The 27,978-nt window shown below is 41.1% G+C and overlaps 1 protein-coding gene across 5 annotated transcripts in view; it reads right to left on the reverse strand.

Annotated features, from left to right (window-relative positions):
• Window positions 1-27,978, reverse strand: part of PIGN (phosphatidylinositol glycan anchor biosynthesis class N) — a 503,276-nt gene that overhangs the window by 219,177 nt on the left and 256,121 nt on the right. For all 5 annotated transcript variants that reach the window (XM_069730623.1, XM_069730624.1, XM_069730625.1 and 2 more), the window contains one exon: window positions 15,460-15,599. In XM_069730623.1, coding sequence (XP_069586724.1) covers window positions 15,460-15,599 — 140 coding nt within the window. The remainder of the gene's footprint in view (window positions 1-15,459; window positions 15,600-27,978) is intronic.

Genomic DNA, 27,978 nt, shown 5'->3' on the forward strand with positions numbered 1-27,978 from the left:
TCGCTCACATAATGGAGCGAAATTTATAGAGGGTGATAACAAATAAACTCCAATGCACAGGACAACAGCATAAGAACAGCAATCATAATACGATTATATGCCAAAACCCCAAACCACATGATTAATATCACTCACTAATTAATAATAGAAGATAAATGCAATAAATATAAAAATAAAAAATATAAAAAAGGTGAAATAAAGAAAATGAATAATGAGCAATAATATGAAAACTGAAGAAAAAAGAAATTATAAATACAAATATCCATATAATATTATGCAAAATAAGACAAAAGTGTAAAATAACGGTGAATAATGTGGTAAAACAGTCACATATAGCAGTACAAAAACTGCAATAAATATAATAAATACAATAAACACATACAGAATAATTATATAACATTATAGCATTATAATACATAAACACAATATACAATTATCATATTATTACATATCATTTAATAATTATAATTTTAATTTTGATAGCAGGTTGTTGCCTATGTTCATGCTGAAGACCTGTTCCAAGAGATTTCAACGAGATAACCTCACATGAAATGCTGAAAACTAAAAACAATAATAAATAAAGAACAAGTTAAAATGAGAACAAACAAACACACTAAAAGCTGCAAAAATGAACTGAAGAAGGGAGGACAAACCAGGAGGGAGAGAAAAACAAAAAGATAATAGGAATTAAATAAATAAGAAATAAATAAGAAGGGAGAAGGAATATGCACCAATTAAAAGGGAGAACAAGAGGGACAAAAATCAGAAAGCAAATCAATTAATCTAATGGGGGAAATGCTCATAAAAAAGAGCTAAAGCCCATGGTTTCATTCAACCCTTGTGGTGCAAGGGTTCCAAGTTGATAAATCCACCTACTTTCTTTTTGAGCTAAAATTCTTCCCAAATGGAGTTTATACAAGGATGGAGTCGATACATCGACGATATCCTTTTTATTTGGGAAGGGAGTGGTGACCAATTGACGTCCTTAATGAGTAAGTTGAATGAAAATGGATATAACATCAATCTTACCTATAAATATGGTAGATCTATTGAATTTTTAGATCTACAGATTGAGGTGGTATCTAATGGTAAAATTATGACGGACGTATTTAGGAAGCCTAGATAGGGAAAATGGTGTGCACTCAGGTCATGGGACAATGAGGTGCTGCTGTCCCGGATAGAGAAAACTGTAGGGCCGTAACATATCCGTTAGGTCTGAATTAGGTTCAACTGGAGATCAGCGGCGCATCCCGCGCCCTGCTGTATAGGATATGTTACGGCCCTACAGTTTTCTCTATCCGGGACAGCAGCCCGTACTGGCCTCATCACAAGGTTATGCTTTAAAACTAAAGGGATCGCCTGCTCTTCCCTACTACTGCCACCTTTATGCTTGTATATCCAAGGACTAGAGTAACCCCATGAATAAGACCTGGGAGGGTCGAAACGTCGGGTTCATTGTCTACCTTACCTATGTGGCAACCACTATTTTTTGATTTGTTTTCTTGAATAAAATTGGCATATACCTTTTTTGCATCATACCAGTATTGAGTGTGCGGTAATTTTTCTATGGTATTTAGGAAGCCCACAGCTACCAACACCCTCCTGCATGCCACATCTGCCCATTTTAAGCCCACTATTGATGGTATCCCGATTGGACAGTTTTTGAGGGTGAAAAAAAATTTGTGCCTCTGAAAGCAACTTCCAGACTCAGTCCATTGATCTAGCGCGTCGCTTCCAAGATCGAGGCTACAGCAAGAGACAAATTAAAAAAGGGTATGATAGAGCCTCAAAAGTCTCGAGGGAAGAACGGTTATATGATAGGGGTACATCAGTCTCAAAAAAACAAACTCATAAGAACCAGATTAGGTTTATTACAAATTTCAATAAACAGTGGCCGGAATTAACATCTATTGTTCGGAATCATTGGAATATTTTGTTGAGTGACCCTGTCCTAAAGAAAATATTGCCGAGCTGTCCATCTATGGTGCCAAAAAGAGCTCGCAATTTGAAGAATATTTTTGTCCATAGCCATTATTCTGGTGCAGAGGGAGTGGTCAGTGGTTTTTTACCAGGTAGAAATGGCTTTTTTCCTTGCCAATATTGCAAAGCTTGTAAAAATCATATTAAGAGTCTCTCTTTTGAAAACCATGACGGTACGAGAATTTATTCAATATGGAAGAATCTTACTTGCTCCTCAAAAGGAGTTATTTATCATGCGCAGTGTCCGTGCAAAAAGGTATATATTGGACTCATGACACGCGAATTGAAAATACGTACTAGAGAGCATGTCCTTGATATTGAAAAGTCTGCTACAGTGATGGACATAAACACATTAAAGACTCTGCCTAAGCATTTCAGATTGTACCACAATTCAAATGCATGTGGTCTTAAAATTCAGGCAATAGATCAGGTGGTACTAAACAATAGGGGAGGCAATTTGGGAAGAATTTTAGCTCAAAAAGAAAGTAGGTGGATTTATCAACTTGGAACCCTTGCACCACAAGGGTTGAATGAAACCATGGGCTTTAGCTCTTTTTTATGAGCATTTCCCCCATTAGATTAATTGATTTGCTTTCTGATTTTTGTCCCTCTTGTTCTCCCTTTTAATTGGTGCATATTCCTTCTCCCTTCTTATTTATTTCTTATTTATTTAATTCCTATTATCTTTTTGTTTTTCTCTCCCTCCTGGTTTGTCCTCCCTTCTTCAGTTCATTTTTGCAGCTTTTAGTGTGTTTGTTTGTTCTCATTTTAACTTGTTCTTTATTTATTATTGTTTTTAGTTTTCAGCGTTTCATGTGAGGTTATCTCGTTGAAATCTCTTGGAACAGGTCTTCAGCATGAACATAGGCAACAACCTGCTATCAAAATTAAAATTATAATTATTAAATGATATGTAATAATATGATAATTGTATATTGTGTTTATGTATTATAATGCTATAATGTTATATAATTATTCTGTATGTATTTATTGTATTTATTATATTTATTGCAGTTTTTGTACTGCTATATGTGACTGTTTTACCACATTATTCACCGTTATTTTACACTTTTGTCTTATTTTGCATAATATTATATGGATATTTGTATTTATAATTTCTTTTTTCTTCAGTTTTCATATTATTGTTCATTATTCATTTTCTTTATTTCACCTTTTTTATATTTTTTATTTTTATATTTATTGCATTTATCTTCTATTATTAATTAGTGAGTGATATTAATCATGTGGTTTGGGGTTTTGGCATATAATCGTATTATGATTGCTGTTCTTATGCTGTTGTCCTGTGCATTGGAGTTTATTTGTTATCACCCTCTATAAATTTCGCTCCATTATGTGAGCGATATTATTGGAATACTGGGTATTTGTTGTGCATGTCCCTTTTGTTTTTGCCTGGTGACTTCCGGTTTACCTGAGCTGATTAGTCACCGCCCTCTGCAAACTCCGCTCTATGAGGTGAGCGATATCATCGGTATGCTAGATGCCTAGTGCGCATGTCCTCTCTGTATTCGCTCTGTGACTTCCGGCCCCGCTCACCAGGATATGCGAGCGTTCCACGCTTGCGGTCCAGATGCGGAGGACCGGAAGTCACTTCTTTGTGGGAGCAGCTATTGAGCAATACATGCGCCGTGAAGGATCTAGTATGTGTCCGCTGCTATCAGCTGTTATGAGTTTGTGATTAATTTGGCGCTATATAAAGGGAGCCCTTTTGAGATACAACACACTTGCCCCCATTTGGAAGAAGCCTGGTAGGCGAAACGGCGCTGTCGGGGTGGCGGCACGGGCGGTATATAGAGCCTTACTATGTAAGTGTCATTTGGTTTTGTATGCTTTATTTTCTGCTTTGGTAGTGTCTTCATAGCATTTATGTTTGCACAGTATTTCCTTGTGGGGCTGTTTGTAGGAGTATACACTGGGAGCCTTATGTTATGGTGGCCATTTAGCCTTCATATGGCTATGTGTCTGTAGCACTTTTGCACCTTACTAATGGTCTCTATAAGAGTGGCTCCGTATTTTTTCTGTCCCATTATATAGATTTTTTTCATCAATGGTAGCCTGTTTTTGGCACCTTTCCTGTGCATTCATTATTATCTGGCACTAGATTTATACGCATATATAATTTTTTCCAGCTTCATGAGTAAAACCGTATTTAGACATTTTTGGTGTTTATTTTGTATCGCCCTGTAGCCGTCTCCATTGTTTTTATGGAGATTCATCTTGTTTTTTATAGTTATTGTGGTCATGTTTATAAGATTATTGTTTGTTTGATGTAATAAAATATTATATTTTACTTTCTTCGTTTTGCCTTATTTTTTCCATATTTTTGTATGGGAATGTTGTTTTTTGCATCTTTTTTCAGCCTACATAACTATTTATTCATGGCTACACCCAAAGGCTAAATCCACTATGGACCCAACACTGTCCACAGATGAGCGTTTACTGCAGTCCACCAATTCCAGACAATGTCCGCTGAGTAAACCGAATGCTTCACTTGAGCAAATCATTTAGGCAAAACACAAGCTTGGCGTTCAGGCTTTTTATCTTAACGACCAATTATAATTATAGTGATTGTTAAAAACTGTTAAAGAACATGAACACCTTTTAGGGTATGTGCACACGTTCAGGATTTCTAGCAGAAATTTTCTGACAAAAACCGGACATTTCTGCAAGAAATCCGCATGCATTTCTTTTGCGTTTTTTTCCGGAGCTTTCCCAATGCATTAAATAGCGGGAAAAACGCGAAAAATCCCCAAAATTAATGAACATGCTGCTTTTTTTTTACCGCGATGCATCTTTTTCGGGGAAAAAAAAATGTATCATGTGCACAAGAATTGCGGAATGCATTCTAAATGATAGGATGCATATGTATGCGGTTTTTATCGCGACAAAACGCGGAAAAAAACGCGAAAAATCCTGAACGTGTGCACATACCCTTAGAGTTTTTTTTGTTTGTTTTATTTTTACATAAAAACATGCATCTTTGGCTGAAATGGCTTTTACTAAAATTTTGGACTGTTTGCACAATGAGTAAATTTCTCATTGGGCAGGGTGCTCTTTCTGACAGCAGATTCCATGGCGGTTACAGCTCCAGAAATATCATCTAAATTGATTTATGATCGATCAAAAGTCGAAACTTGAGGTGGTCATGAATCAGTGAAGAAGATACAGTTGTGGCCAAAAGTATTGACACCCCTGCAATTCTGTCAGATAATACTCAGTTTCTTACTGAAAATGATTGCAAACACAAATTCTTTGCTATTATTATCTTCATTTAATTTGTCTTAAATGAAAAAACACAAAAGAGAATGAAGCAAAAAGCAAAACATTGATCATTTCACACAAAACTCCAAAAATGGGCCAGATAAAAGTATTGGCACCCTCAGCCTAATACTTGGTTGCACAACCTTTATCCAAAATAACTGTGACCAACAGCTTCCGGTAACCATCAATGAGTTTCTTACAATGCCCTGCTGGACTTTTAGACCATTCTTCTTTGGCAAACTGCTCCAGGTCCCTGATATTTGAAGGGTGCCTTCTCCAAACTGCCATTTTTAGATCTCTCCACAGGTGTTCTATGGGATTTAGGTCTGGACTCATTGCTGACCACCTTAGAAGTCTCCAATGCTTTCTCTCAAACCATTTTCTAGTGCTTTTTGAAGTGTGTTTTGGGTCCTTGTCCTGCTGGAAGACCCATGACCTCTGAGGGAGACCCACACTGGGCCCTACATTATGCTGCAAAATTTGTTGGTAGTCTTCAGACTTCATAATGCCATGCACACGATCAAGCAGTCCAGTGCCAGAGGCAGCAAAGCAATCCCAAAACATCAGGAAACCTCTGCTATGTTTGACTGTAGGGACCGTGTTCTTTTCTTTGAATGCCTCTTTTTTTCTCCTGTAAATTCTATGTTGATGCCTTTGCCCAAAAAGCTCTACTTTTGTCTCATCTGACCAGAGAACATTCTTCCAAAACGTTTAAGGCTTTTTCAGGTAAGTTTTGGCAAACTCCAGGCTGGCTTTTTTATGTCTCGGGGTAAGAAGTGGGGTCTTCCTGGGTCTCCTACCATACAGTCCCTTTTCATTCAGACGCCGATAGTACAGGTTGACACTGTTGTACCCTCGGACTGCAGGGCAGCTTGAACTTGTTTGGATGTTAGTCGAGGTTCTTTATCCAACATCCGCACAATCTTGCGTTGAAATCTCTTGTCAATTTTTCTTTTCCGTCCACATCTAGGGAGGTTAGCCACAGTGCCATGGGCTTTAAACTTCTTGATGACACTGCGCACGGTAGACACAGGAACATTCAGGTCTTTGGAGATGGACTTGTAGCTTTGAGATTGCTCATGCTTCCTCACAATTTGGTTTTTCAAGTCCTCAGACAGTTCTTTGGTCGTCTTTCTTTTCTCCATGCTCAATGTGGTACACACAAGGACACAGGTTGAGTCAACTTTAATCCATGTCAACTGGCTGCAAGTGTGATTTAGTTATTGCCAACACCTGGTAGGTGCCACAGGTAAGTTACAGGTGCTGTTAATTACACAAATTAGATAAGCATCACATGATTTTTCGAACAGTGCAAATACTTTTGTCCACCCCCTTTTTAATGTTTGGTGTGGAATTATATCTAATTTGGCTTTAGGACAATTCTTTTTGTGTTTTTTCATTAAAGACACATTAAATGAAGATAATAATAACAAAGAATTTGAGTATTCAATCATTTTCAGGAAGAAACTGAGTATTATCTGACAGAATTGCAGAGGTGTCAATAGCTTTGGCCACAACTGTAGCTGAGGAGAAGTACGAGATCACTGAAGGATTCACGGTTAGGTTATTCTGCAGCCTGCTATGTGCTGTTATATATTAAACCTATAGAAGTCAAATGGTCAAAAATTTCTACTGAAATCTTATGGCCCACCGAGGTGTACATATCCCCCAGAGAAAAAAAAAATCACCCAAACCAGTTTACACGCTAGCTCCCTGAGGTAGACACAAGAGGAAGTTCAGAAGTTACCAGGTGTTGCTATTTAATCTGAGACAAGGATAATATAGGGAAAGTGAGCCTGATTCCAGGTATGTGTCACTTATTGGGCTGTGTGTTGTAGTTCCAATGTAATTGTTTTATCAGCAGGAGATTATCACTGACTGACTAGGTTTTATGTGCAGGCGAGTCACACTAATTTCAATAACCCCGCCTCCACCACTGATTGGCAGCTTTCTGACTATGCACAGTATACATAGGAAGCAGCCAATTAGCAGTGTGGGTGGAGTTATACACATCTCATATTTATGACCACAGCTATTTCTACAACAGATAAAACAGGGATTCTGTCAAAATTCCACAAGCAGTCCAGTAAGCCATGGATCGCTGAAATCAGTGTCTCTACCACCACATCATACAACTCTCAGATTACATGGAAAAAACAGCTGACAGATTCCCTTTAACTGCACATTGCTCATACAGTGAGCTCAGTATTAACCATGCTTAAGCTGGTAAGGTTTGGAGCTCTTTATTTCAGAAAAATTGAGGTTTGCATCAGGAGAATAAAAATGTACTTTTTACATTTGGTAAATGTAAACGCTGCCAGTATTGCTATAAGAAATTGTATATACAATAAAGTGGAAATTTCATAGTCAAAATTCTTGCATTGATTGATATACGAGGGGCGATCCAAAAGTAATGATAATCAATACTAAACACAATGAATATAGTCAAAAAAATTTTTTTTTTTTTACATAGTCTCCTATCAAGTCTATACATTTAGTCCATCTCTTTTCTAAACTTAGAATTCCCTTAGAAAAAAATTCTTGATCTTGACCCTCAAAAAATCCCCAACAGCGGTTATCACGTCGCTATTGTCATCAAATTTCTTGCCCCGGAGGTGTTCATTGAGTCGAGGAAAGAGAAAGAAGTCACTGGGGGCTAGATCTGGCCAATAGGGGGGGGGTGTTCCACCAGTTCAAAGCCCGCTTCTTGAATGGTAGCCATGGCAACTGCAGCTTTGTGAGCCGGCGCGTTATCTTGGTGAAACAGCACTCCAGCCTGCAGTTTGCCACGCCTTTTCTCCTTGATAGCCTCCCACAATCTTCTTATTTGTTCTGCGTAGTAGGAGCTCGTAATAGTGGCTCCCTTCTCCAAATAGTCCACCATAATAATTCCTTCATCGTCCCAAAAAACGGACGCCATAACCTTCCCTGCTGAGTTTGACACTTTGAATTTCTTCGGCGTTGGTTCGTCGTCTCGTTTCCATGTCATCGATTGTTGTTTAGTTTCGGGATCAAAGTGGTGGATCCAGGTCTTGTCCATGGTCAAAAAACGTGACAAAAAATTTTCCTTGTCTGCTTGGAACTTTTCGAGATTTGCTATTTAAATGTCAACTCGTTTCTTCTTTTGCTCGTCGGTTAACATTTTTGGCACCCAACGCGCGGAGACCTTTCTCATATGCAATTCTTTTGCAAGGATTCTTTGAATACTGCCATATGAGATCCCTGTGACCTCAGCTACATGCCTGATAGTCACTCTTCGATCTGCCAATACAACTTCAACTTTTTTCACGTTTTCTTCATTGAGGGACGTGGATGGGCGTCCTTGACGATGTTCATCTTCCATCGATGTTCTTCCCAGCTTAAATTCCTTGGCCCAGCATGCAACTGTGGAATATGGAGGAGAAGAGTCCCCCAATGTTTCCACCAAGTCGCTGTATGTCTTTGGTAGTCATTTTTTTCAAGCAGAGGTATTTGATGACAGCTCTGAGCTCGTTTTTTTCCATTTTGATGTTCACTCCTCGGCAGTTCATATTCAAATGAATGTAGCTCCCGGGAATCGTGGTCTATTTAAGTGATTTTTTTTTCCTGGACTAGTGGGTACCTAAGAGAGAAGAAAACATTTTATTTTAATTTCTGTGTGCAATAGAAATAACCGATTATCATTACTTTTGGATCGCCCCTCGTATATTGATATATATATTGTAGTACAAATTTAATGCAACTATTAATAAGGACATGATGATGCCCAAATTTGCATCTTTAAAACGTAGCGATATAAAGCATTTTCAGCAGTAAATTAAAGGGAACATGCAGTCATAAATGTGGTAAGTATATTATAGGGCATTGGGAGGCGAATGGATTAATAAATAGTTTTGTAGTAACAGATTCATTCATTTAACATACTGCTCAGTCGAGCAGGTGGATCGATCAGTGATTGACAGCCTTCCTTGTAGAAGTGTGCACCCAGCTGTCAATCACTGAATAATGCTGCCTGCTTGACTCCTAAAGGGCAGAAAATACAAATGGAAAAGAATCTTTTCTCACAAACCTATATAAGAATTTATTCAGCTCCTTCTGCTCTCTAACCTGCTGGACATTTATGTCCAGTAACACCATTGGAATTTTAATAGAGCATTAAATATTCACGCTTATATTGATCTGAAAAATGTGAGTATGTAAAATATTACTAGAGATTGACATTTAGATGTGACCCAAATGTAACGGAGAAGCCTGAGCCCCAGTAAGATGCTCTTTCACCACATTTTACATTGTTATCCTCATGTGCGATAATGTCTGTAAAGCGTTGTGGAATTAATGGCACTATATAAGTAAGATAAATACAGAAAAATGTACTAAGCGCCCTCATTTAACTTCTGCTATTGTGATTAAACCCAGTGTCCTGAGATTCTTTCATCTATTATTAGCCTTATAAAAGGATTCCCCTATAATGAACTTTTATTGTGTGTCCAGGGACTACATTGTCAGCAATCCTCTTGTGTACAGTGTCTCTATTACTCAAAGTTGTACATTTCCATTCTCCATTAAATGGCTGTGAAAGCTATGCAACAGTATTTTAATGATCAAGTGGAGATCACAAAATTGTACATACTTTTGGAAGGCTCCTAAATCGTGTGCTATTAACCCATTAGTGCAAAATTAGGTACCTGTATTTCAGCACTGGGATCCGCAAGTGTAGAGAGGGCTCAGGAGTTGAGCTCCCTAAACATGCTGTAGATGCCGGGTGTTATATATCTAGAATCTGTGTCTAACAGCAGCTAATGGAGCCGAGCGCTAATTACTGATAACCATTTGGATTCCGCTCCCAATTTTTGACAGCAGCATTTACATGGAGTGATTACTGTTGACACCAGGCCCCATTGGTCCCATGACGAAATCCTAAGGCACCCAAAAGTTATCATGGCATCTGGGGAAGTTTAAGGTCCCCATGGTTGTCAATTTGGTACTCCTTGTGAGCTTCATGGGAGACTGATTTTTCTATATAGTGTACTATATACTGTACTAGCTGAAGAGCCCGGCGTAACCTGGGCATAGTAATGAACTGTGGTAAGTTATAACAAATTATAATGGTTATATTGCACATAAAGCAGAGATTTTCTCCTTTATAGTCGCCTCCCCTGCCAGCACCTCACACTCCTCTTCCATATACCATTGGAAACACTTGATCCCGAGAGAAATTTCACTAATTGCAATAAAGCGTATCGTATACACAGCTTACTTCCTCTGCAGCACCACCACACACTTCTCCTTTAAACCTCGTTCACATGCTATTTTGTCAGTATTTTACCTCAGTATTTGTAAGGTAAACCTTGGAGTAAATCAATGAAAGGAAAAGTATATTAGAAACACGTCACCACTTCTGTATTTATCTCCCACTCGTGGTTTTGGCTTATAAATACTGAGGTAAAATATTGACCAAATACTGAACGTGTGAATGTGGCCTAAGCCTCCACCTGCAGCGACTCACTCTTCTCTATACACAGCCTCATAATGCAGCAGCACCTCACTTCTCTCATTCCCCCCCCCCTTCACCTTTCATTTCCCCCCACATCTCTCATTTTCCCTTCACACCTGTCATTTTGACCTCACACTCCTGTCATTTTGTCCCCTCACTCCACTCATTGTCCCCTCACTCCACTCATTGTCCCCTCACTCCACTCATTGTCCCCTCACTCCACTCATTGTCCCCTCACTCCACTCATTGTCCCCTCACTCCACTCATTGTCCCCTCACTCCACTCATTTTCCCCACACACATGCACACCAACTTCCTGTAATGAGCACAGTGGTATAATCCATGAGGCTCCTCCCTTTCCTTTGACGTCATGCCTCACAGGAGCATTTCCATTCTAGACATGAAGGAGCTAGATGTAGCCTGTGCCTGCCGTGCACTGATACTCTGAAGGCGGCGGCCCTGATTGTAGCTCACAGCGGCTGGGACGTCGCAGCCCGTGAGTTTTGCAGGGTGGCTTTTGAGGTTAATGTGTCTACGCCCGTGTGCGCCAACAACGTGGGCCGTGTGGATAGGGCTTTGTGTGTAGAGTGAGTTTGGCTATGTGGAGCGGGTGGGGCTATGTGAAGTTTGCGTGGCTTGATACATACACACACAAATACATGCATACACAGCTTTATATATAGATGTAGTATAGATGATCAGACGATCACAGGTTAGAGTTTCTTTAAAGGGAACCTGTCAGCAGGATTGTGCACATAAACCTACAGGCATTGTCAGGTTGGCCCAGTTATACTGATTAAAATGATACCTGAGTTGATGAAATCAGTCTTGTGGTTGTTGTTTAATGTTTATTTGCAGTTTTCAGTTAATGATATGCTCGTGCTTCGAGGTAGGGATGTGTGGGCATTGCTCTATGTGGTGCTCTGATTAGGTATTCTTCAGTATGGCTTCTGAGAGGTCACTCATCCCTCAATGACCTGCCCCTTATTTTACATACTGCATATAATATGATTTGAAAAAAAAAATCAAATTCATCAGGCAGATGGCACCTGAGCTGTAGTATGATATGGTGGATAATATGCATGTTTTCTTTATATATAAACATATAGTTTTCTTAGAAAAAAAAATATCTTAATCAAAATGAGGCTGGCGGCGGAACATGCTCAGTAGCATCTATCTTGTTTCAACGTTGCAGAGCCACCTGCTCTGCAGTTTGCAAACCAAGATACTCCCAATCCTTTGCTGTTTTTACATGGAATCTGTGGCTATGGGCCACTTATAAGACCCGGCTGGAGGGAGCGAACCGAACCACTACCATCCTATAGTTTGCTTAAAAAATAAAAGCCCTCTACAGGTTTTCCTAAACATTGCCTTGGCCAAATAACTTGACCAGGTCCACGCTTACTTTTATTTTGCACTGCAACCACAGATATATCTGTGACGGCAATGCACTCCAGCAGCCTCAATCGCTTCTATGCGCATCCTCGGGGAAACATATCGACCCTCGCATATGATCCCCCTCTGTGTGTGTGTCTGTGTGTGTCTGTCTGTCTGTGATATTAATATTGAAATATAAGAAAAGTAAACAAAATATAAAAATTTGAATTAGATCCCTTTTACCCCCATTTAAAACAAATTAAAAAATAAACATATGTAATATAGCCACATCCATAAAAGTCCTATCTATCAAAATGAATTAACCAATACAGTAAACAATGTAAAGAGGAAATAAATTGAAATGCCAGCATTTTGGTTCTTCGATCACCACTCTTTCCTAGAGATCCTCCCGGAAAAATAAAAACGTTACAGGAGTCAGAAAATGGTAACCCAAACAAAAATAAATGAAAGACAATGGTGGAATTGCATTTTTTCACCATTTCATCCCACTTGGAATTTGGTTTCAATTTTTAGTACATTGTATGGTAAATTTGAATGGTATGATCAAAAACTACATCTTGACTCACAAACACAAGCCCTCATACGGGTATGTTAACGAAAAAATAAAAACGTTATTGCGCTTGGAAGAAGCAAAGAAAAATGCAAAATGTGAAAACTAAAATTAGATGTGGAGGCAGAGGGTTATAAGGAATGAGGTTTTTTTTATACGTTTGATATTATTCAAGGGTTCTATGGGAAAAAATACAAAATAAAAAATGAAATGATTACTATTAGTGATGAGCGAACGTGCTGAGATATGGTGTAATACGACCATGCTCGGGTGCTAACTTAGTGACTTCGGCGAGCTGGAATAATTGCCTAACAAACAGGCAATCCCTGTGTGTGTTGCGGCTGTTGAACAACCGACAGTCAGCAGCGGCGACTCGAACATAGTACTCGAGGGTACCGAAGTCACTCAGTTAGCACATGAGCATGCTCGGAAAACACCTTATCCCAGCATGTTTGCTTATCACTAATTACTATACATTTTTTACTTTTGTAACTCAATGGGTCCAATTTACTAAAATTAACACATTTTTAAACAGTGTAAATTTAGATTAAACAGTCTTAAAATGCACCAAATTTATCCCAAAGGTTCATGTTGGATGATGCATTTTGTGTACAGTACAGACCAAAAGTTTGGACACACCTTCTCATTTAAAGATTTTTCTATATTTTCATGACTATGAAAATTGTACATTCACACTGAAGGCATCAAAACTATGAATTAACACATGTGGAATTAAATACTTAACAAAAAAGTGTGAAACAACTGAAAATATGTCTTATACTCTAGGTTCTTCAAAGTAGCCACCTTTTGCTTTGATGACTGCTTTGCACACTCTTGGCTTTCTCTTGATGAGCTTCAAGAGGTAGTCCCCGGGAATGGTTTTCACTTCACAGGTGTGCCCTGTCAGGTTTAATAAATGGGATTTCTTGCCTTTTAAATGGGGCTGGAACCGTCAGTTGTGTTGTGCAGATGTCTAGTGGATACAAAGCTGACAGTCCTACTGACTGTTAGCTGCTTTTTTCTAGCCATAATACAAATTCTAAGTAAAGAAAAATGAGTGTCCATCATTACTTTAAGAAATGAAGGTCAGTCAGTCCGAAAAATTGGGAAAACTTTGAAAGTGTCCCCAAGTGCAGTGGCAAAAACCATCAAGCGCTACAAAGAAACTGGCTCACATGAGGACTGCCCCAGGAAAGTAAGACCAAGAGTCACCTCTGCTTCTGAGGATAAGTTTATCAGAGTCACCAGCCTCAGAAATCGCAGGTTAACAGCAGCTCAGATTAGAGACCAGGTCAATGCCAAACAGAGTTCTAGCAGCAGACACATCTCTACAACAACTGTTAAGAGGAGACTTTGTGCAGCAGGCCTTCATGGTAAAATAGCTGCTAGGAAACCACTGCTAAGGACAGGCAACAAGCAGAAGAGACTTGTTTGGGCTAAAGAACACAAGGAATGGACATTAGACCAGTAAAAATCTGTGCTTTGGTCTGAGGAGTCCAAATTTGAGATCTTTGGTTCCAACCACCGTCTCTGTGCAACGCAGAAAAGGTGAACGGATGGACTCTACATGCCTGGTTCCCACAGTGAAGCATGGAGGAGGTGGTGTGATCGTGAGGGGGTGCTTTGCTGGTAACACTGTTGGGGATTTATTCAAAATTGAAGGCATACTGAACCAGCATGGATACCACAGCATCTTGCATCGGCATGCTATTCCATCCGGTTTGTGTTTAGTTGGACCATCATTTATTTTTCAACAGGACAATGACCTCAAACACACCTCCAGGCTGTGTAAGGGCTATTAGACCAAGACGGAGAGTGATGGAGTGCTACGCCAGATGACCTGGTTTCCACAGTCACCAGACCTGAACCCAATCGAGATGGTTTGGGGTGAGCTGGACCGCACAGTGAAGGCAAAAGGGCCAAAAAGTGCTAAGCATCTCTGGGAACTCCTTCAAGATTGTTGGAAGACCATTTCTGGTGACTACCTCTTGAAGCTCATCAAGAGAATGCCAAGAGTGTGCAAAGCAGTCATCAAAGCAAAAGGTGGCTACTTTGAAGAACCTAGAATATAAGACATAAATTCAGTTGTTTCACACTTTTTTGCTAAGTATATAATTCCACATGTGTTAATTCATAGTTTTGATGTCTTCCAGTGTGAATGTACAATTTTCATACTCATGAAAACACAGAAAAATCTTTAAATGAGAAGGTGTTTCCAAACTTTTGGTCTGTACTGTATGTTAGGATTATTTAGTTTACATCACACTGCCATAATTTTTACACATTTTTTTGGAGCATAATGTCACATATTAGGCCACGTCCTTCATGTGAAGTCACACCTCGTTGTCAGAAAAAGCAGGTAAAGTGTCTACAACACATGATAACTGTGGTAAAAAGCATGCTCCATACAAGAATTCAGATGCATTTAGCATAGGAAACCCCCCCCCCCAGTGAGTTCACCAGCTGAAATATGGCTTCCTGGAGGTGGTCTTGTTGACTATGTATGGTCTGTGTATAAAGTCCGGCCTTATGACAACTCTCCAGTCATGGGCACCTGCAGGCTAGTGAATGGAGAAATAAATTGATTGCTACTTATTTTTACCTCATTTAAAAAGATTACATATAAGGGCATTATGTAGGCATATTCCATACACATCAGCGAATGACTAAGTGATAAATCATCCATTTTTTAGGATAAGTCACATCGACAAAGCACAATACACCAAACAGCAAGAACAATAGACTCATTTTTCTTGGAAACTCATGTGAATGCAACTTACTCTTTTGAAGCAGAATACCAGATGTGAATAGGTAATAGACAATAGACATAATATGTCCATGGACTTGACTGAATAATCAGGAAACAAATCATGAACAACCCAAGAGAACAAAATCCATATTTCAACTTCGGTGATGGTATCTGAAAAAAATTACAAATATTACAGAAAAAATATTAGCCCATCATATTTTAGAACCCGAGACTTTAAATTGACTGATGCCTGTTCTGTTGGGCTTTAATGTCACTGTAGAAGTAGACTGATTTAGGCAGTTTGCTTATAAAGTACATTAAAACTACAAAGCAAAATATCAGAAAATGTTCTTTGCATTTTAAATCACTGCCTAGCATGAAAATATATTAATTTACTATTTTACTCAAAGGAAGCATTTTTCTAAAAAAAAAAAAAAAAATCAAATTCATGTTGCATACAAGAAAATCAAGCTTGGGCAGAAGACAATATAATTTATGACATAATTTAGTTGTTAAACAATAATTATTTTCATGCATTCAAATCTGAACATAACACATTGCAGCGCGTGGTTACTTGTTATCTATAAACTTGCAGGACTAACCTTCCGAACACTCCGGATGAATGAAGAATGAACATCATTTGCTTCTGGCTTGACAATTCCCCGTTGTAAGTGGATGTAAATGATCCACAAACAGTTGCCAGTCAAACTCTTTTCATGAATTAAAATGTAAAAAACTTAAACCAAAGAAAGTTACAGAACACATAAACCTGAAAATGTACGGGAGTATATGTGAGAGTGTATATGAAACTTGACAGAGGGTTTGGGCAAGTTAACTGTGCCCTGGGGACTGGTTATGTAAAAAATAACAAACTCAGTCCTACTCATCTACCGGAACCCATCTGTATCTAGAAGCAGGATGCTCAGTGATTGGTGCAGAGACAGGAAGTGGTGATGTCACCAATCCAACTGCCACCGAACCACTGCGGATTGTGAGTGGCTGCAGTGGTTAGGTGACTCTGAGCAGAGCATAATGATAAAACAGTCAATGACACAGTGCTCAAGTTACTGACCGCTGCAGCCAATCTCAGGCCACAGCAGGTAGAACAGTGACATCGCCGCATCATGTTTTCTTGCGCAGCTCATAGAGCGGCCTAGATCAAGTAGATGTCGGTAGGTAAATGTTATTTTTTCCCGTATCCAGACAACGGTCAAAGTTTTATTTTTGTGGAACAACCCTTTAACTTCTACTGTCATGCCATTTTTATTAGCTGTATATATATACACATTCTGATTCCCCTATCTCCCGATTTTCAGTCCGTTAACTGTGGGTAATTGCTGTTGATTTTCCAAACACCAACCTGATCCCCTGCTGCTCCCATTCCTAAGCTTCTTGGGTCTCCACTTCCTGATCACTCTCCACATACAGTAAATGACGGCTTAGGCTTTCACACTAGCGTCTTTCGACGCACGTCACAATGCGTCGTTTTGAAGAAAAAACGCATCCTGCAAAATTGCCCGCAGGATGCGTTTTTTCTTCATAGACTTTCATTAGCGACACATTGTGACGGATTGCCACACATTGCATCCGTCGTGCGACGGATGCAACGTATTTTTGCAGTCCGTCGGGACAAAGAAAAATGGAGGATACTTGCAGCGCACCCTGATCAAACACTGATAAAAAATAATTGAGCCATTTGTCTCACATGTGCCTGTTATTCTCACAGATGTCTGAATGAGGCATTAGGAATTAGATAGGGAGCAGTGATGAGCGACCGGGCTGGGCTAAAGGTATTATCTGAGCACACTCGTGTCCTAATCGAATATTTTCAGATTGCTCGGAAAATATGCTTGAGTTGCCGCATCTGCATGTCTCACAGCTGTTCGACAGTAGCAACACATGCATGGATTATCTGTTTCTAAATCAATCCCTGCAAGTGTTGTGGCTGTCGAACAGCCACAAAACATGCAGCCACGGAGACTCGAGCATATTTTATGAGCACGCAGAAAATACTCGATTAGGACACGAGCATGAAGTGATAACACTTATCGGTACATGCTTGCTCATCACTAATAGGGAGAAGTGTAAAGCAGTTTATAATAAAATTAATCACAAAAGTGGTTCGGGTGTGAAGCTAGATATTTAGAAAGGACATTTTAGAGACCGTACCAATGCTTTACACCTTTTGGTCATATTGACACATGGCTATAGTCACCGCCCATTATAATATTGTAGCTGATCTGTGCACTCCCCCATGGATAGAAGCTGGCGGCTCATGGGAAGATATAAGTTCATTTTCTCCCAGTAGCCACACTTTCAGTAAGGCAGCATTGTAACACTATTTACCTGCAGATTAACACTATATCTCCAAGTTAATAGCTTTTTCCAAGGTGACATGCTCCCTTTAAGCAATAGTATCTTAAAAAAAAAAGTTTTTTGTTTTTTTTAGAATTCTCTTTATATTTCTAACACACGCTAAAGGGACATTTTCAAATGTCATCTTCTAGGTCTTTTTTATAATGGTTGCTCCTCTTCACAACAGAAAAGTGCATTACACTGAGCTATTGTCTTGTAATCGGAATTCTTTAAAAAGCTTTCTGCTGGATAACATTTTCATCCATCTGCCTTATCTTGTCATCGGCACCCATTTATTGTCACAGAATATAGAGAAGGCAGGCAAAATGAAATAAAAAAAAAAACAAATAGTAAGCATCTATCCTAAACTTTTTTTTTTACACAGTAAATTGAATATTGAAGCAAAATCATGATACTCTTTTTTTAAGCAAATTCATCTTAGCTTATTAAATACAACTTGTTAATAGGAAAAAATATATTAAATCCACAAGTGGTTTGCCTGATGAAAAAGTTGGATGGTTTCGAAAAGCGGTGATAACAAACCGCATAGAATATTTTTCAGTCTCTTGGATTCTTCCATTGGTTATCAGCAGCGCAGTTAACTCACTCTTTTCCAGTCCTGTTTTTCATCCCATCAAACACATGGTTAAAATGAAGCAACTCTGAAAATAGTCTTGATTTAGACAGAATCCTACTCTTTAATAACTACCATTCCTACGCAGACCTATGTGCTTCCATAGTTGAAAACTATTTTAATTTCATAAAAAGTTATGAAATTAAGACTTTTCTCAAAATTTACGGTACATCTTTAGCAAACCAGATGACTTCCGTCAGTATTACAGATGCAGGTTTTACTTTCAGTGTACCAGAGTGACACAATCTGGTGAGAAGAGGGGTACATCAGCAGTGCCCCACTGCAGCCACGATACAGCTGACGGATCTGTGCTATTCCACTTTGCAACTGAGCACATTCCACCAATCTGGAATTAATGGCCCAACCTTACCTGGGGATTAATGGTAACTACAGAACAACAAAGCAGATTGCTTCAACTAAGTTATCAATTCAGTTTGTACTACAGTGCCATTACAGTCATGTCTTCACTTCAGATTCAAAAGGTCCTCTTCAACATAGATAAATGTAAGGCTAATTTGGGATAAGAGAAAAAAAACTAGATGGGCATTTCCTGAAGGAAATACATGGTGCTTGAACAACTCTGCCAGCTTTACAGCAGCACTTTACACACACAGGACCGGGGGGCACTTACTTTTCACACACGGGATTGGGGGGCACTTACTTTTCACACACTGGATCGGGGTGCACTTACTTTTCACACACGGGAGCGGGGGTGCACTTTTCACACACTGGATCGGGGTGCACTTACTTTTCACACACGGGATCGGGGTGCACTTACTTTTCACACACGGGATCGGGGGTGCACTAACTTTTCACACACGGGACCGGGGGTGCACTTACTTTTCACACACGGGACCGGGGGTGCACTTACTTTTCACACACACAGGACCCGAGGGCACTTACAGTGTAGGGGTGTCCGGTGTTCGAGTGTCAGGGTGTCGGAGTGTCCGGGGTAGGAGTGTCGGGGAGTCGGGTGTTGGAGTGTCAGGTGTCGTAGTGTCGGGGTGTCGGAGTGTCAGGTGTCGTAGTGTCGGGTGTCAGAGTGTCGGGTGTTGGAGGTCATAGTCACTTTATTCTGTTTGACTTTGATAAATGATCATGTCCTAAAATAGACACCGTACATTTGCATAGCTGCCATCTTTGGAAGGTCAAGTTGGGGGTCATGGAAAGGTCGCCATTAATTCCTATGGGAATTTTTTTTTTAAATGCGATTTTAAAAAAAAACTACAAATTGGATCGACTCCAAAAATACATAGCACACCAGTCCCCACCGAGGGCTTCGAAACGCCACATGAACGGGGTCTCTGCGCCGAGCGGTTCGGGCCGCATTAATTGCGGAAAACGCGCAGAAGAATAACTAGATGGGCATTTCCTGAACGAAATACATGGTGCTTGAACAGTGCTGCCAGCTTTACAGCAGCACTTAATTTTCACACACGGGACCGGGGGTGCACTTACTTTTCACACACGGGACCGGGGTGCACTTACTTTTCACACACGGGACCGGGGGTGCACTTACTTTTCACACACGGGACCGATGGTGCACTTACTTTTCACACATTCGACTGGGGGTGCACTAACTTTTCACACACGGGACCGGGGGTGCACTAACTTTTCACACACGGGACCGCGGGTGCACTAACTTTTCACACACGGGACCGGGGGTGCACTTACTTTTCACACATGGGATCGGGGATGCACTTACTTTTCACACACGGGACCGGGGGTGCCCTTACTTTTCACACACGGGACCGGGGGTGCCCTTACTTTTCACACACGGGACCGGGGGTGCACTTACTTTTCACACACGTGACAGGGGGTGCACTTACTTTTCACACACGGGACCGGGGGTGAAATTACTTTTCACACACAGGACCAGGGGTGCACTTACTTTTATTTACTGTAAGAGCACTGAGACTACGGAACTCTTTGCTACAGCTTTCTGTAATGGTCAATTTACTAGACTCTGCAACAGGAAATTGATCTAAGGAACTAATTTGATTACCATATGTAGAGTCAGGAAGAAATTTTAATAAGCATTTGCCTCATGGTGTTTTTGTCTTCAGCTGGATAAACACAGGTATGGGTTGAACTAGATGGGTTTATGTTTTTTTCAGCTTCAACACTATGAAACATGATGTTCCTTTGTATTACACAGCCAAAATAAAGTAAGAGGATATAGTTGCTACTAAAGGGTTACTCTTCAATTGGAGGACATAGCTGCATCCAAAGTGTTTATCTTCAAAAGAAAGAATCAGTAGCCTCTAAATCAGGGCTCCCCAACCTGTAGCTCGGGAGTCACTTGTGGCTCGCGACTGTCTGCCAGCTTGATGCATTAGGCCCAGGTCTAGCAAACAGGTATCAAGACCACATCTCAAAATGTGGTATTTTGTGAGTAGCCCAGCACAGAATTGCAGATCTGAATGCACATTTACTGGTCTAGGGGTTTAGAGATGTTTTAGGCTTGTACTACCTGTTAGAAGAGGTGCTCTAAGCTGGATGTGACAGTGTGTTGGGAGAATACCCCTGGATCTCAGTGTACTGCTCTGAAGTGATTTCTGTGGCAATGCTTTGGATATCATTATACCTGTAATTGGGGCTTTGGTTGACACTACTTTGAAGGAGGTGGGAGCTGAATGTGGCTGGCGACCCTCTCTCAATGCTGAATGTGGCTTGCGACCCTCTCTCTAAGCTGAATGTGGCTCTGAAGGTCAGAAAGGTTGGGGACCACTGCTCTAAATGATTAATCTGAGTCTCTACATACTATGCACAAAAAGACAGCTACAGAACACCAACAGGATTTACTTCTGTTGCCATTTCTAGCCTACTTGTGCTGCACTATGACACAAAAGAATCCATCTAGCAGCAGCACACATTTCCCTTGTGCTCACATTAGACCTGAATTTTGTACTTTTTGTAATTATATACAGTGTATGTGAGAAAAAAAACATTACTTTGATCTCCTTTTACTTCATTAAGGTTTGCAGGTCGTCACTTCTTTTATTTCAAGTTTGGAAGTACAACCCACTTCATAAAGTATGTAGATTTATTTAATATATTCATCAAGGATAAGTTTAACAATGTGAAACGTTAAAAAATGCTCTGTGAGGGGTGATGGCCAGCTATGGAGTAGTGAGGATGCACACATCTGAGTTCCTCTGTATCTACAAGGTAAAAAGCAGACTAATTGGCACTTTCGCTGCACAGGGTGTCATACTAACTTATCTGTTCTGCAGCAGCCACCCAAAAGCTCCATCTGCATTGGAAGTACAGAACAGTCTTGTGGAGATCAAGACAAGCAGGAAAAACCTAAGCCCAGTCTTCTCATACCAGCCGTCAGGCAGCCAACCCCTTACCGCTGTGAGCAGAGGCAGCAATCCTCATCAGGCAGCCGACGTCCCTGTGGGGCCTCTTCTGGTGAAATCCTCCATGTCCAAAATGGCACTGGCTTGCTCCATGAGCACTCCGGTGGGTGGATTCTTAGATATAAACATGAAATGCTGATGAGTCCTTGCTCTCCCTGCCCCTCTCAACAACGGATGCTGGTCAGGATCAGTATTTAGGCAGACAGCGGGACACATCAGCACCGGTATACTTTGTTTCCATACAGTTAGGAGAGTTTCTCTCCTCTAAGGCAGTGGACAATTGGCGCCCAAATCAGGAACTTGAAGCTGCTTAGAGTGTCTCTCAAAACATTGCATCCCCATGCATCATAGCTACAGTGGGCACTCCTGCATTTTAATCCGGTCTTCAACAGACGACAACCCAGCATGATAGACTGAAGAAACTACGGTAACTTCACAAATTATTCAAGAACCAATGCATATTCTTGCAGAACCTGCACAGGGTTTCCTAGACACTCACAAGAATCCCATAGATTTTAAGAACCCAGAGCAGAATTTTAGTATTCCCCGCATTCGACAAATGCCCACAATATCTACTGGATTATTGCTACATCTGTCATTAGAAGGGGAAGAAAGTTCCAGATTATTAACATTGGCTGACATTCAGCCACAGCTACATTCTTTTCCAACCAAGGATGACCAGGCATCATTTGCAAAATACATTATTGTAAAACTTCAATCAGATGTGAAAAACTTGACATCTAGAGAACAAATCACATCAAATTCTACATCTGCAATCCCCACTCTAGAAGAAAAAGCATGACTACACTCACCACAAATTGCAAACTTTCAAGCTCCTCTAGATGACCTAGAAAACCGTGAGAGACATAACAGCCTCCAAATTAGAAGCCTACCAAAATCAATATTGATGTCAGACTTATCTACTCTAAATTGCCTCTACAATAAAAACTAGCATCTCCTTCTTTGTCTGTGATACAACTTGACAAAGCTCAGAGCATTGCGTGCTATGGATCCTGACCCCAACAATCCCAGAGATGTTATCTGTTGAGTCAACTTCTGCTAAATTAACGAAGACATCTAGTCCAAGACCAGAGGCAATCCAGCAACAACTTACAATGGCCAGCAATCACAGATCCAACCCAACCTTTCCAGACGGACACTTTAAAAGAGAGCTATTTTGGAACTTCTCATGCTTTGTTCACCTGAAGATTTACAAAAATTCCTGAACCAGCTTCGCCTCTCCCAAATGTCTCTTCCCCAATAGGCCCAGTTCTTCTCTACTACATCTACAGACAACAAACCCCTTCGTCGGCAAGATAAGAGAGGACTCCTCATCTAACATTTCCGCTGCCCCCACAGCCACTAGAGTCGTCCAGTGCTCAGTCACCGAGATGTAACATCCCTGGCCATGCTTGCTTGTCCAGGTGTCAGTGGTGAAATGCACCCTGGCAGACATAGATTTTTTTAAAGGAAAGGGTGGTGATGTCTGCTACATGGTGGTGTAGCGCAAGCACATCATTCTAAGAGAAGAAATGGCAACTGGACAACTGGTACTGGGGTGATGTGAGGGACATCAGCTTTCGGAAACCATCTATATACACCAGGCGGAAAGGCAGCATTTAAATGGCCAAAAGATTGGAGATGGTGAAGTTCAAGCTCTTAGCTTTGGGATGTGAAGGAGGAAACAATCTTTTATGTGGCCACAACTGCGGGACCGAAGGCTGGCTGCTGTGCTGTGAGAGGGTGGAGTGTAAGTGAGGTGCAGGCAAAGATGTTATGGAGGATTGAGAAAAATGTGATATGCTCGGTGTCTGAGGAGATCAGTCAAAAACAGCAGGCATGTCCACTTCCATAACAGGTGAAGGGCTCTCACTCATCCTGACTGTAGCGGGTAAACAAGTGGAAGTTCTGCGGCAGGACACCTGTGTGAGAACACTTGCCACGGTGCCGGAGAAGGAAGAAGCAGCAGATGTGGTTGATGGGGCAGCTGGTGGTTGGCAAAACTAGCTAGGCCACATTTTAGCGCAGTGAAATTACCAGACTAACGCATGTTGATCTCACATGTGCCGGTTCATGCAATTAGTAGTCAAATTTTGGGAATTTTTGTATCTACTGAGTCTTTTTTTGGTTCCCCGGAGACAGTTGGGCAGCTGGGGAGTTGGGTGGAAGAAGGGTAATTGAGGTGCCACCTTGAAGGACTGTACTGTGTGTGATGATTAGGTGAAGAGGAGGAAAGGCCACATGATGCAGCGCTTGTCATCCACTGGAGCACATGCTCTTTCTGGCCCTCATTTACAAGGCGTAGATGAGGGCATCCCACAAGCTCGCTGCCTTGTGGTAACCTAGGACTCTGATATCTCCTTCAAAACACATATCCATGTACTTTCCACTTCCTGCCGAGTACAACTCAGAAATATTTCCCGGATTCGTACATTCCTTAATCAAGAATCTGCAAAAACCCTAGTCCATGCACTAATCATCTCCCACCTCGACTACTGCAACCTCCTGATTTGTGGCCTCCTTTCTAATAGTCTGACACCCTTCCAATCTATTCAGAACTCTGCTGCCTGACTAATCCATCTATCCCCCCGCTATTCTCCTACGTCTCCTCTCTGTCAATCCCTTCACTGGCTCCCCATTACCCAGAGACTCTAGTTCAAAACTCTAACCATGGCATACAAAGCCATCTACAACCTGTCTCCTGCATACATCTGTGACTAAGTCTCCCAGTACTTAACTGCACGCAACCGCCGATCTTCAAAAGATATCCTTCTCTACTTCCCTCTTATCTCCTCTTCCCGCAATTGTATATAAGATTTCTCACGTGCAAACCCCTCTACTCTGGAACTCTCTACCCCAACATATCAGACTCTTAACTACCATGGAAACCTTCAAAAGGAACCTGAAGAACCACCTCTTCTGACAAGCCTACAACCTACAGTAACCATCGTTCCACCGTACCTCTGCACAACCAGCTCTACCCTTACCTACGGTATCCTCACCCAACCCTTGCAGACTGTGAGCCCTCAAAGGCAGGGTCCTGCACCAGTCAGTGACTTGTATTGTTTAAGACTATTGTACTTGTTTTTATTATGCATACTTCTTTTCACATGAAAAGCACCATGGAATAAATGATGCCATAACAAATAATACCAATGTTGTGCAGCTGCCAAAGAAAGGGAGTTGAGTAGCCTATCCAGTACCAGGAGTTGTCAAAATGCTGCATAATTATACTATTTCTACTCTCGGGAAATTGATGCCACTTTAGTGATGTGTGGCAATATTTTTGGAAATGTTGGGACTCCAAGTTGGGTCTCCTTTATGTGTGGTGTCTGAATTTGGCAAGGCTCTCAGAGCACCAGGCCTACATTGGTCACTCATCCACCTGTTACTGATCAATGTTTAAGCTAGAAATGCTGGTCCAAGCCCTGTCCCATGCATCTATGCAGCGCAATTATACTATTTGTACTCTGTGTCAATTGATGCCAATATTCCTGGTGTCTGCCCCTAATTTGAGCTGTTTTGGCAGCTTCTTGGCACCCCAGAAAATGTTGTCTATGCGTTTGGTTTGCCTCCCATTGAATTCAATTCAATATGTTCGGCGAGACATTCGCCAATCCAAACTGAAAGGTTCACTCATCTCTACTTACAAGTGAGCATTCATATATAGGACTTAAGTATGATAGGAAATTATCAATATCACCTTTAGATCAATTTTACCACACTGTTTCTCACATCCAAGATTTTTAGAATTTAATGAATATAGTCATTGAAATGATTTCCATCGCCGGTTGGTTAGTCTTCATTCAAAAATATAACTCATACAGGAGCGTTTGTTTTCATGATGCCTGCCTGTCACTTCTTCCCTAAAGGGACACTGCGTTCAGCGACTTCCCCCAGCTTAGTTCTACTTAATGTGGTTATTTGAACCCCTGACAGTAGCCTTTATACTGCTATTTTTCCGTTATTTCACCCTCTTGTTTTTTCCCTGCAGTTATTTCATACATCCATCAATACTATTAAAAACATCTTCCATGTCGATTTCAAAACGGTGAAAAGAGCAGCACACTGCCTCAGCGTAATGACAACCCTTAAATATGCTTCCTTCAATGTGAAGATGTTTTAATTGCCTCGTATTGCATTTTGTTACAATGTTACAGCAATCAAAAAAGCGTAATTTAGAAAAAAAATTGTTACGCTGTTTACTTATCTTATTAATTTATTTTAGATTTTAATATCACAGCAATAGCAAATATGTGTCATTTTTTATTTTAACACTTCTTAAAAAAGTTTTATGGTATTTAATAGTCTCCTTGGAGGACTTGAAGCTGCGATCATCCGATTGCTTGTGCTGTACATGGGCCGACATTGACAGGAGTATGGTAATGACAGGCACGGGGGTTATCAGCAGACCCCCAGCTGTCATCGCAACTCATTTGCGCATAACAATCACGTCACAGGCACGCCGATCTTAAATGCCGCTTTCATAGATAACCTGTTAAATCCCATTGTCTAAAGCTTCGGGCGGAACTCTGATCTACCATCAGTTGAAAGATTAAATCAGCTATCATGTCCAGGGAAAGATGTGGGCCCGGCGTGTGAGCCCCCATCAACGGGAGGGACATGTTACATAAATAAAGGTACCGTCACACTAGACGATATCGCTAGCGATCCGTGACGTTGCAGCGTCCTCGCTAGCGATATCGTCCAGTGTGACAGGCAGCAGCGATCAGGCCCCTGCTGTGCTGTCGCTGGTCGGGGAAGAAAGTCCAGAACATTGTTTCGTCGCTGGACTCCCCGTAGACATCGCTGAATCGGCGTGTGTGACACCGATTCAGCGATGTCTTCGCTGGTAACCAGGGTAAACATCGGGTTACTAAGCGCAGGGCCGCGCTTAGTAACCCGATGTTTACCCTGGTTACCATCGTTAAAGTAAAAAAAACAACCGCTACATACTTACCTACCGCTGTCTGTCCTCGGCGCTGTGCTTCTCTGGTCTGGCAGTGAGCACAGCGGCCGGAAAGCAGAGCGGTGACGTCACCGCTCTGCTTTCCGGCTGCCCGACGCTCACAGCCAGACCAGAGAAGCAGAGCGCCGAGGACAGACAGCGGTAGGTAAGTATGTAGCGTTTGTTTTTTTACTTTTAGGATGGTAACCAGGGTAAACATCGGGTTACTAAGCGCGGCCCTGCGCTTAGTAACCCGATGTTTACTCTGGTTACCGGGGACCTCGGGATCGTTGGTCGCTGGAGAGCTGCCTGTGTGACAGCTCTCCAGCGACCAAACAGCGACGCTGCAGCGATCCGGATCGTTGTCGGTATCGCTGCAGCTTCGCTTAGTGTGACGGTACCTTTAGTACAGTGGGTACGGAAAGTATTCAGACACCTTTAAATTTTTCACTCTGTTTCACTGCAGCAATTTGGTAAATTCAAAAAAGTTCATTTTTTTCTCATCTATGTACACTCTGCACACCATCTTGACTGAAAAAAAACAGAAATGTAGTAACTTTTTGCAAACTAAAAAAGAAAAACTGAAATATGACATGGTCATAAGTATTCAGACCCTTTGCTCAGCATTGAGTTGAAGCACTCTTTTGAGCTAGTACAGCCATAAGTCTTCTTGGGAATGATGCAACAAGTTTTTTCACACCTGGATTTGGATGGTGAATGTTGGTGGACATCCATTTTCAGGTCTCTCCAGAGATGCTCAATTGGGCTTAGGTCAGGGCTCTGGCTGGGCCAGTCAAGAATGGTCACAGAGTTGTTCAGAAGACACTCTTTTGTTATTTTAGAGGTGTGCTTATTAGGGTCATTGTCTTGCTGCAAGGTGAGCCTTCAGCCAAGTCTGAGGTCCAGAGCACTCTCGAAGAGGTTTTCATCCAGGATATCTCTGTACTTGGCCGCCACTCATGTTTCCTTCAATGACCACCAGTCGTCTTGTGCCTGCAGCAAAAAAACACCCCCATAGCATGATGCTGCAACCACGTTTCACTGTTGGGATTATATTGGGCAGGTGATGAGCAGTGCCTTATAAACCTATGAACAAGCATCCTCTTGGCCAACAGAGAACATACCTCTAGCCAAAACATATTCACCTACAAAGCAAGACCAGGCTATGGATAATTAAATACATTTAAAGAAGCTATATATTGTTGTTCACAATGTAATTGTGCACAAAAACCATGACAGAAAAAGAGG

Source organism: Ranitomeya imitator, chromosome 6 (assembly GCF_032444005.1).
Source record: "Ranitomeya imitator isolate aRanImi1 chromosome 6, aRanImi1.pri, whole genome shotgun sequence".
Classification (NCBI taxonomy): domain Eukaryota; kingdom Metazoa; phylum Chordata; class Amphibia; order Anura; family Dendrobatidae; genus Ranitomeya; species Ranitomeya imitator.